The sequence below is a fragment of the Panthera uncia genome, assembly GCF_023721935.1.
Source record: "Panthera uncia isolate 11264 chromosome B2 unlocalized genomic scaffold, Puncia_PCG_1.0 HiC_scaffold_24, whole genome shotgun sequence".
NCBI classification, from domain to species: domain Eukaryota; kingdom Metazoa; phylum Chordata; class Mammalia; order Carnivora; family Felidae; genus Panthera; species Panthera uncia.
Window position 1 is genome coordinate 119,670,459 of NW_026057580.1, and position 12,049 is coordinate 119,682,507.

The window sequence follows — 12,049 nt, forward strand, 5'->3', positions numbered from 1 at the left end:
CATCAGTATGTTCTCCATACTTAAGAATCTGTTTCTTGGTTTGCTTTGTTCTCTTTTTTCTCCTCTTTGCTCGTCTGTTTTGTTTCTTAAATTCCACATATCAGTGAAATCATATGGGATTTGTTTTTCTCTGACTTATTTCACTTAGCTTAATACTCTCTAGCTCCGTCTATGTCATTGCAAATGGCAAGATTTTGTTCTTTTTTTGTGTGGCTGAGTAATATTCCAGTGTGTGTGTGTGTGTGTGTGTGTGTGTATGTGTATATATGTGTGTGTGTGTGTGTGTGTGTGTGTGTATCTTCTTTATCCATTAATCATTTGGTGGACATAATGTTATCTATAACAGCATATAGATTTCTGTGTGAAAATAATTTTTCATTTCTCTCGGATAAATTCCCAGGAGTGCTACTCCTGAATTATGTGGTAATTGTATTTTAAGGGCTTTTTGAAGAACTGCCAAACTCTTTTCCAAGAGTGACTGTTTCATTTTACATTACAACTAGTTATATTTGAGTGATAAGTGTCTTATGAAACTTGTTGGCATCCTTGCCAACATTTGGCGTTGTCATTTTTTAAATTTTAGTTATTCTGATGGTTGGTAGTTGTAATAATCAGCCTGGCCTTTTTTTTTTTTTATTTTTTTATTTTTTTTTTTTATGTTTGCTCTCAGCTTTTAGGCTTCTCTCCTCATTCTTCCCCCTGTGTCTCAACTTTAAGCAAAGTGATAAGAAATCCCAAGTTTTCCTTCCTTTGGCACCAGGAGGAGATTCAAAGCATGGGACCCCTGTTCTCATGTGTAAACCCTAACCCAGCCACATCCCTACCCATACTAATAATAAAAAAGAAATCAGGCCGTTTTCCTTTACATTCATTCATTCCCTAGTCATTTTGGATCATTTCTGGAGGTTTGTCCTGCTCTCCTCAGAGCCTCATTATGTGAGTAATAACCCTCTTTCTATTTCTTGATCTGTCTGTGGCGTCTCCAGTCTCGACAGATGATTTCAGGAAAAAGTCAAGTGGAGGGATAAGGAAGTCTTGAGACACATAGGTAGGCAGTATTAGACACATTTCAGTGTAAGTGAACTGAATATGGAGTGAGGATTATGGTAATTCTAAGTTTTCCAGTTTCAGTAGAGCACTGGGTCCACCTGCTGGAGGTAAGAGATTGAGAACATGATGGAGGTAATATATAACTTGGCTGTTGGTTTTGATATTTTGAATTTGACCGTGTCTACCTTAATGTTTCTTACGTTAGTCAATCTTATAACAAACATAACAACAAAATATAACTATTGTGAGATAGGTTTTGTTTAGCAGAATTTGTGTGACGTATTTATATATGCTACAAAAACTATAATTTGTAAATATGAGCTATATAATACAATAAGCTTTTGGGAAGAATATAATTGCACAGATGCTACTGGTATTCAATGTGCATAGAAAGACAGAAATATTAAAATATATAGATTAAGAATTAATTCTTTGAAATAAAAGTTTCTCATAATATATAAAAACAGTCTTTAGGGGCGCCTGGGGGGCTCAATTGGTTAAGCGAGGGATTCTTGGTTTCGGCTGAGTTCATGGTCTCATGGTTCGTGGGTTTGAGCCCCGCATTGGGCTCTGTGCTGGCAGCACTGAGCCTGCTTGGCATTCTGTCTCCCTCTCTCTCTGCCCCTCCCCTGCTCTCTCTCAATCTCTCTCTCTCTCTCTCTCTCTCTCTCAAAAATAAATCAATAAACATAAACAATAAAAAAAAGTCTTCAGAATAGGCCAAATAGTCTCTCATTGGCTGGGATGCTGTTGTCTGGGCAGGAGGAGACCATCCTTCCTCCCGCTGGGATAGTAAAGGAATAGGTACAGTAGCATCAAGTTGTAAGGTGCTTCTCTTCCTGTTGGGTCTGCAAATGATGTAGAATGGTAGAGCTCTCAGAGCTCTCCCTTTTGGCCTCTTGACTCCATTTTAAACAAAGTTTATTTTTATTAATTTCCACATAATATATGATATTCCCTATCTTCATAAACATTCAATTCTGTTCTTTAAGAATCTCAGTGATTCCTTGGTTTGCTGTAGCTGAACATTTGCCGATCCTGCAGGAAAACTCCCTGAAACTTGATAATATACTCCTCAGTCAAAGTTACTTTTAATATTCACATTCATAATCAAATTATTTGTCTATAGGATGTGCTGGACTTGGTTTGAAGATCTAAGAGAGACTGAACGACAATGATTTCCAGTGACAGAATTTTTGGCATCTTCTTTATCTTTCAAACTTGTATTGGTTTCATGGGGAATTCTTTGTTATTTACATTATATATGTACACTTTCTTAATTCTTCCTCATAAGAAGAAGCCTGTAGATGTGATTCTAGCCCACTTAACTTTGGCTAATGCCCTGACACTTATATTCAGAGGGGTTCCAAATATAATGTCATCCTTTGGAATTAAGCTGGAGATGAGTGATACTGGATGTAAAATAGTGCTCTATATTCAGAGAGTTACCAGGAGTATTTCTCTGTGCACAACCGCCCTTCAGAGTACATTTCAGGCAGTGACTATCACTCCAAGTAATCATAAATGGGCCTGGCTCAAGAAGAAAATCTCTACATTCATTCAACCTTCTTTACTTTTCTTCTGGACGATCAACATGGCCATCTATTCCGTGATCATTTTAAAAACCGTGGCCAGGAGGAATACCACTGAAGGTGGAATTGGGTATTATACTGCTTCTTGTAAAAGCAGTGCATATGATCTACAGACGTCATCAATATTTCTAAGTACTGTATTCATTCGAGATTTGTTCTTCCTCTCCCTGATGACATGTAATAGTATCTACATGGTGAATATCCTTTTCAGACACCACAGAAAAGCTCAGCACATTCGCAGTACCATCCAGTCTTCACAAAGCTCTCCTGAAAACAAAGCTACCCATGTTATTCTCATATTGGTGAGCTGCTTTGTTTTCTTTTACTGGACCAACACCTTTTTTACTGTTTATTTAGTTTATTTAGCTAAGAAAAACTATCAACTGGAGAAATTTAGTAACTTTTTTTCCTCATGTTACCCGACCATCTGTTCTTTCTTTCTGATTAAAAATGAAAATAGAATTTCTGGAATACGTGTCATGAAAACAAGAATCAGGATTTTTTCTTCCTAAAGAAAAAATTGATTATATGAATACTCCTTAGCACTCTTCTGCACCATAAGAGTCATTTGTATGGGTACAGAGTAACATGCTTATCAATGATATGAGGTACTTAAACAAATTTTTTTTTAATGTTTACTCATTTTTTGAGACACAGAGACAGAGCGTGAGTGGGGTAGAGACAGAGAGAGAGGGAGACAGAGAGTCAGAAGGAAGATCCAGGCTCTGAACTGACAGCACAGAGCCTGACGTGGGGGCTCTAACTCACGGACCATGAGACCATGACCTGAACCAAAGTCAGACACTTAACCGACTGAGCCACCTGGGTGCCCCAAGGTACTTTTTAAAATGAATATAATTTATTGTCAAATTGGCTTACATACAACACCCAGCGCTCATCCCAACAAGTGCCCTCTCAATGCCCATCACCCATTTTCCCCTCTTCCCATCCCCTATCCACCCTCAGTTTGTTCTCTGCATTTAAGAGTTGACATGAGGTACTTTTATAGTCCCCATTGTAGTGAGTTAACAATCTGAAGAGCTATACTTAAGTTATTGTCAATTTATGAAACATTTTAGACATTAAATATAAGGTTTAGATTATGATGCCATATATATAAGTTTAAAATTTCATAAAATAATAGTACATATGTGATGTAGAATGTTTTGTGACATAGGAAATACTATTTATCATGCAATTAACAGACATCAATAAACCCCCCAAATGACAGAGGTTAACTTTTGGTATAAGCTAACCTTAACTCTAAACAAGATGATGAAATATGTGAAATATGTGCTTATTAAATTGTACTCTATGCTTTTGCATGTCAGAAATATGTCATATTTAGTTTTAAAAATAAACATAATTATTAATATTTGCATATAAATTCAGAAATGTGTTCAAATTTTCAATAGTTTCTTACCTCCATTTAAGATAAATGAGGAACAGTAAGAAATAAACAAGATCCCAAAACACCTTAGAAGGTTTTTGTTCTCAGAACTGCTGAACATATATGTGACTTGAGCTTTTAATTGAAGACAGAAAGAAGAAGGGGGTAAAAAGGTCAACATCCAAGAACTAGGTATCTTCCACAGGTGGAGAAAATAAGAAAGTTTGTCATGGCTACATGCTCAGTTTATGGGATAGTGGAAGAGTGCAGATCGGATGGTTCTGGTGTGTGGTTAGGCATTATGGTGTAGATTCAGGTTTAGGCTTAGGGTCAGAGTCTGGGGTTAGGGGTTTGGGGGCAGGGGCAGGGTCAGGGTTAAGTTTAAACATAACTAGCCCTTTCCCCCTCCTCCATCCCCCTGGGTCTCCAGGGTGCACAGGATTTGCCCAGGGTCACATATTAGTCAGGTGTTGAGCTGGAGTATTGATTTTCTGCCCTTCAGTCCCGGGCTCTAATAGAAGAGTGAAATGTCTACATGGTCACTGACTGCTTCAAATCCAACTCAACCCCAGTCAAGCGTTGTGGGGGGCGTCAGTGGTCATGTATTGTTCTTTCCACTCTCCCATCTGGGAAGTGCTTCTGGCCCCATTCTTCCTGGGCAGCCCCAGGTTCTGGCACAGAACTGACCCATGAGGGCATTCAGTAGATACGTGTGGATTTATACAGGATTGGGTGCAGGGGTCCATCAGTCCCATGTGCACCCTTCTTGCAGGTTGGTGGGGCCTTCCTGGCACTCTTCACTAGGATGCACCCCAGTTTGCTTATGGATTCATCTTTTGAAGCACATCCTGATTTCTTTAAGTTTTTAGCCAGCCACTATAAATAGAGCTGCTAGGCATAACTGCGTGCTAGTTTTTGTCTGGAAACAGTTCTTTAAAGCAGTTGTCCAAATACTAGAATTGTGATTGTTGGATACTAAGGTGAGATTTACTTAGCTTTGAAAAAGCCAAACTGTCTTCCAAAGTGGCTATACATGCATCCCCAGTGTAGTGTTCCTGTCATTCCTCACTCTCCAGCAACTTGTATCCTCTTTTTTTTTTTTTTTTTTTTGGAGTTTTGCGTTTCTAAAAGGTGTGCAGTCTACCTCACTGTTGTTTAAATTTGTAATTTCCTAATGATAGAGGATGTTGAGGATATTTGTGTATGCTTGTTTACTATCTATACATCTTCTTTGTCCAGTGTCTTCAGATATTTCCCATAGTCAATTAGGTTATTTGTTTTCTTATGGTTAAGTTCTGAGAGGTTTTTTTTGTATAGTTGAATTTGCAAATATGTTCTCGCAGTTTGTGGGTTGTCTTTTAGTTCTCTTTCGCAGAGTAGAAGTTTTAATTTCATAAAGTTCACATTATCAAGTTTTTTCTTTTGTGGATTGGTTTTGGTGTGGTGTTAAAACTCATCACCAAACCCAAGATTGTGTTCACTTTCTTTTATGTGTTCTTTTTGCTATACTGAGAGTTGTGAATTTTATTTATTTAAGACATTTTAAGTGTTTATTTGTTTTTGAGAGAGAGAGAGAGAGAGAGAGAGAGAGAGAGAGAGAGAGAGAATGGGGCAGGGTCAGAGACAGAGAGGGAGAGGGAGACACAGAATCTGAAGCAGGCTCCAGGCTCCGAGCTGTCAGCGCAGACCCTGACTTGGGGCTTCAATCCACCAACGGTGAGACCATGACCGGAGCTGAAGTCCAATGCTTAACTGACTGAGCTACCCAGGTGCCCCTGATAGTTGTGTATTTTAAAATTGTGTACAATTTTGAGCAGATTTTGGTGTAAGTTGTAGTTTTTCTGTGTATTTCATTTCATTGTATATGCTTTCCAATTAATTGTTCCTTAAGTATTTCTGCAAAAGCCGGGATATTGGACCTCCATTTCAGTTAGAAATCTCCAAAATTTGCTGGGTTCAGCTGGAGCCCTGGGAGAGGGCAGGTGCCCCCACTGAACGAAGCGCCTCCACCGCCCGCAGGGGGCGCCCCAGCCCGCCTCCCTGACACGGGCGGGGCTTGCGTGCTCTGCCGGCCTCTTTTACCTGTGGTGGGAGGAGCCCGGGCTCCTCAGGACCCGCTGTCTGGGATTCCGGGGGACGTGGTGCCGCGTCCACAGGGACAAGAACCCGGCCTCCTCAGGACCCGCTGTGGAGACTTCGGGAGGACGAGGGCCCGCGTCCACGCGGACAACAAACCGGTCTCCTCAGGACCCGCCGCGGGAGGAGCAGGTGAGGAGAAAGGGAGGCGGGGGGAGGAGGAGCTTCCGGAGCGGGAACGCTGAGGGGGGCGGTGTGCAGGGGACCCAGCGGGGAAGGGCCCGGCGCGGCTTCGTGTTGGGTGACCCTGTGTCCCCCGCGGGGCTGTGCGCGCGGCTCTTCCCGCTCCGGGTCTTCCCGCTCCGGGCTCCGGGGCCGCGGGGCCGCGCGTCCGTGTTCCTGCTCCGCGCCCACTCGGTTCCCGCCGCGTCCTCACGCGGTTCGCGGTACCGGAACAGGTGCCCGGGCGGTGCTCGCGCTCCCGCTCCCGCCGCTCTGGCCGCGCGGGGTCCCTCCCGCCTCCGCGTGCGGGTCGGGGTATCCGTCCCGCGTCTGCGACGGCGTCGTGGGGAGTTCGGTGCGACGGCCCGGGATCTGCAGATCGTCCGGGGCAGGACGGACATGGTCACAGGGTCGGTTTCTCCGCGTCCAGGAGCACAGAGTAGCTTTCCGCCCCCGTGCGTCTTCCTCCGTTTCTGTCCCCAGTGCCCTGTCCTGGGACAGCAGGCCTGCCACCTCCTTGCTTAGATTTCCTCTGGGGCCCGTCGTTCCTTCTGCTGCGGTTGTAAATGGGACCGTCTCTTACTTTCTCTTTCCGACGGGTCGTCAGGAGCGTGCAGACGTGCACGTGGTGTTTGTGTGCTGATCTCCTATCCTGCGAGTGTCCTCGTTTATTCTTCCGTTTCCCTTGGAAATAACGCCGCCAGTTATGTTACCAGCAAAAGTGGGTTTATTCAGGAGTAGCGGAGAATTGCCATCCGGGCCCAGCAAGCTGTGGCAAAACCGCGGCCGAGCGGGGAGCACACGGAGAGGAACGCTGTTTCGCAGAGAAGAGGAAGTTGGGAGCGTGGTTTTGAAGCGAAGTCCGCAGGAGGAAAAGCAGGGCTGCAGGGCGAGGAGGTGCCTCCCGGGCCCAGCTGCAGGCGCGGTGGGTTTCCTGTAGGGGCCGCAGGGCAAGGCTTCCCCTTGTGGGGCCTGAGCCTGGGGGTTCTCTCCGCGGAGGGTTCTAATCTTGGGTCTGTAGCCGTGGGTTGTTCCCGAGCCTGACCCTGGGTGGTGGGCTCCCCCTTCCAGCCTCCCCTCCCCACCTCCCGAGTCCACTTCGGTGAGATGTCCCTTCATTGATTTTCGCAGTTCTAACAGCTTATTAGTGGCGTCTTGTAGAAAATCGGAATTCCAAATCCCACTGCTGCCGCTGCACCCAAGACACGTGGCCACGATATAACCCTCTCACGTGCCTGTGGCTCACGTGCTGCCTCCTGCAGGGCACGTGGCCTCCACCGTGGGTGATCTGGGTTTGGGCAGGGCTCGGCCTCCATCACAGGGTTGACGTCATCTCCGCTTCTGTGGTGTGGGGCTGACAAGGTTGTTTGCAGGAGTAAGCTACTCTGTGATTTCAAACATGCAGTGAACGCGTCAGAGCAGCACAAATGCTTGTTATCTGCGCACTGAGATTCCCCAGTCCTTGTTTCTTTACCACATTTGCCACTTCACACAATACTTCGGTGCATTTTACCCCCAAACAGGGACACTCTCCTGAGAAACCACCACAGAACCCCAAATGAAGAAATCCTTGCGGTCTCCACATTGTAACCTAGACCACAGGCCCACTTCAACTGTCTCCACCTGCCCCACGATCTGAAAGGTGTTTTACATCCTGATCCATTTTATTTTTCTGGAACTTTCCCTTATTTGTGTAACCTGGATGGATTAAAAAAGTTTTCTTTTAATATTTATCTTTATTTTTGAGACAGAGACAGACAGAGCATGAGCGGGGGAGAGGCAGAGAGAGGGAGACATAGAATTCGAACTGTCAGCACAGAGCCTGATGCGGGGCTCAAACTTGTCAACTGCAAACTTGTCAGATCATGACCTGAGCTGCAGTCAGACGCTCAACTGACTGAGCCACCCAGGAGCCCCAGTAACCTGGATGGATTTAAAGAGCAAGATGGTTCCAATCTGAGTGGCCTTTCCGGAAGGCTTCTGTCACTTAGGATGTTTTCTGGGTTCATCCATGCTGTGACATGTATCAATTCTTCATTCATTTTTTCACCATGATTAGACACAAATAACATTTACAGTTTCAAACATTTCAGGTATACAGGTCTATGGCCATAACTACGTTCACACTGTTGTATATCATTCTCCAGAACTTTTTCATGTTCCTGGAGGGGAACTCTGTATCTAATGAACCCTAACTCCCCCTGACCCTTTTCCCTTCACCCCTGTAGCCACATTCTACTTGGTGTCCCTGAGTTTGATTTCGCTGGACCTCACATAAGTGGAACTTTATAGTACTTGTCCTTCTGTGGCTGGCTCATTTCACTCAGCATAATAACTGCAAGGTCCAATCCATGTTGTAACGTGTGTCAGAGTTGCTGTCCTTTTTAAGGCTGAATTGTATTCTATTGTGTATACACCACATTTTATTTATTCATCTGTCAGCGGTCACTTGGGTTGCTTCCATCTTTTGGCTGTTGTGAAGAATGCTGCTATGAATATGGGAACATGAATGCCTGCTCTAGGGTTTGCTTTCAATTTTTTTAGGGTCTATATGCAGAAGTGGGAAATCTGTGTTAATTTTTGAGGAGCCACTATACTGTTTTCTACAGCTGTACCATTTTATTTTATTCCTTTATATGGAAGAACAATATTGCTGTTTATGGATCAACCCCATTTTGTTTATCCATTCACTCACCAAGGGACATTTGCATGGTTTCTACCTTTTGGCTACTGTGATTAGTGCTTCCATGTATGTTTGTGAACATGCTATTTTTTTTTTTAATAACTGTTGTCAATTCTTTGGGATATACATCTAGGAGTAGAATTGTTGAGCCATACGGTAATTCTGTTTTTTCTTTTTCTTTTTTCTTTTTGATGAAATGCCAAAGCGTTTTACACAGAGGCTGTACCAATTTACATTTCCACAAGCAAGGTTTGAAGTTTCCAATTTCTCAACATCTTTGCCAACATTTGTTATTTTGTAGTTTTCCTGATTATAGCAATTTTAGTGTGTGTAAAAAGTATCTAACTATGTTTTATTATTTTTTAGTTTATTTTTGAGAGAGAGCTAGGGAGAGAAAATGGGAGGGGCAGAGAGAGAGAGAGAGAGAGAGAGAGAGAGAGAGAGAGGAAGAGAGAGAATCCCAAGCAGGCTCCACTCTGTCAGTGCAGAGCCCATTCCAGGGTGAAACTCATGAACCGTGAGATCATGGCCTGAGCGGAAATCAAGACTCAGATGCTTAACCTACTGAGCCACCCATGTGCCCCTTTAACTGTGATTTAAATCTTCATTTCCATAAGGACTAATGATGTTTAACATCTTTTCATGTGCTATTCACCATTTGTATGATTTCTCTGGAGAAGGGTATATCCAAGTCCTTTGTCCATTTTAAAAATTGGGTTGTCTTTTTGTTGATGAGTTGTACAAGTTCTTTACATATTCTGTATAACAGATTCTTATCAGATAAATAATGTGCAAATGTTTTCTTCCATTCCGGGGGCTGCATTTTCTTTTTTAGGATAGAATCTTTTATGTATTAAAGGTTTTTAACTTTGAGGAAATTAAATTTATCTATTTTTTCTTTCCTTGCTTGTGCTTTGCTGTCAGATCTAAGAGCATTGCTAAATCCAAGGCTCTGAAGATTTATCTACATTTATTTCTTCTAGAGTTTATAATTTTACCTCTGACATTTAAGCTTTTGATCCACTTTGAGTCAATGATTATGTGGTGTGAGGTAAGGGTCCAATTTCGTTCCTCTGCACATGGGCAGCCAGTTGTCTAGCAGCCTTTGTTGAAAAGACCATTATTCCCCAGTGTAATGTCTGCTCTTGTCAAAATTCAGTTGACCATAGATGAAGATGTTTATTTCTGGGTACTCTATTAAATCCCACTGATTTGTATGTATATTTTTATGATAGTATCACAATGTCTTATTTACTGGTGGTTTGTATTAAGATTTGAAATTTGGAAATATGGGTTTCAAACTTTGATTTACTTTTTCAAGATTGTTTTGTTTATTTTGTGGTCCTTTGATTTTCCATAGGACTGTTAGGATTAGCTTGTGCTTTTCTTCCCAGAGGTCTTTGTGAATTTTCCAGGGAATCACACTGAATCTGCATGTTGCATTATGTACTATTGCCATTTAGCAATAGTAAGTCTTTTCATCACCATGAGGTGTGTTCAAATTTATTTAGATGTTCTTTAATTTCTTTCAGCAGTGTTTTGTAATTTTCAGTGTACAAGTATTGTACCTTGATTGCACCTATTCCCAAGTATTTTATTAATGTTAATGTTACCTAAAATGGAATTGTTTTCTTAAATTCCTCTTCATATGATTCATTGCTAGTGTATATAAATAAGAGATATTTTTGTGCATTGATATTTTGTCATATAACTTTCCTGAATTAGGTAACTAGCTCTAATAATTTTTTATTGATTCTTTAGGAAATTCTATATATAGGATGATGTCATCTCTGGTGTCTGAATAGACATAGTTCTACTTTTTCCTTCCACATGTGGTTGCCTCTTGTCTTTACTCCTCGCTTCAAAACTTTCAGTACAATATTGAGTAATGGGTGGGAAACACAGCATCCTGGCCTGTTTGCATCTCTGAGGAAATCTTTCAGTCTTCAAAACTGAGAATGATGTTTGTAGGTTGATTAAAAAATGATCATTTATTCATATTTTCTTCAGTGGTTATATCATTAACTAGCATTGGATTTTGCTTAGTGCATTTTTTGCATCAATTAATATCACAGATTTTCATGTAAATAATTATTGTGGTGCATAACATTGCCTGGTTTTACAATGTTAAACAACCCTTGAATGTCTGGTGCACTTCCTGCAGGTACACAATATTTTTAGGAGCTTTGGGTTTTATATTGCTATTATACTCTGGAGGATTCTACACATAGGTCTTTTTCTGGTTTTGTAATGTAGTGATGTAATATGAATGTGAAAGGTATCAGGGTTTAAAGATATATGGCCGAGGCTGAAGAGGGCATGGGTTTTGATTGCAGTTGCTTAAAGGTTAGGGTTATATTTATGGTTAAAGTTAGGGATTGTGGGTCAGATCTGGGTAAGGATAAGGTGAGTAGGTGGAGAGCCAAAGTGAAAGTCAGGGTATAGATCAGACTCCTGGGTAAGGAAGAGAGTCAGATTAAGATTTGGATTCAAGGTAAGGGTAAGCGTTGGAGGAGGGGGATAGAATAAAGGTTAGGGAGTAGGGATTAGGGGATAGGGATGAAGGGTTAGGGTTAGGGGGTTAGGGTTTAGGGTTAGGGTTAGGGTTGGAGTTAGTGCTAGGGTTATGATTAGGGTTAGGGTTAGGTTTAAAGGCTTAGAGTTAGAGAGTTTGAAGGTTAGTGTTAGCGAGCTAGAGTTATGGTTATGGTTAAGGCTCAGGATTAGAGTTAGTGTTAGGATTAGGATTTAGTTTATTGTTATAATTAGGTTTAGGGTTAGGGTTCGGGGTTAGGTTTACGGTTAGGGGTTATTGGTGAGAGATAGGGATGTATTTATGTGTTAGTGGTTTGAATTATTGTTAGGGTTAGCGGTAAGTTTATGTTTAGTGTTAGGGTTGGGTTTAACCGCCAGGGTGAGGGCGTACTGTTTAGGGTACCATGATTGGGGTTAGGCTTACCGTTAGGTTTAGGGGTTTCTGTTTAGGGTTAGGGGTAGGGATAGGTTGACGGCGGGTGGCTAGGTATAGGTCTAGGG

The 12,049-nt window shown here is 42.2% G+C and overlaps 1 protein-coding gene across 1 annotated transcript; it reads left to right on the forward strand.

The window, feature by feature from the left end:
• Positions 1-2,224: 2,224 nt before the first annotated feature.
• On the forward strand, positions 2,225-3,235 carry LOC125938152 (vomeronasal type-1 receptor 1). Its single transcript, XM_049653187.1, has one exon. It carries the CDS (start codon positions 2,225-2,227, stop codon positions 3,152-3,154), a length of 930 nt encoding a protein of 309 aa, XP_049509144.1. The 3' UTR covers positions 3,155-3,235.
• The last annotated feature ends 8,814 nt before the right edge of the window (positions 3,236-12,049 follow it).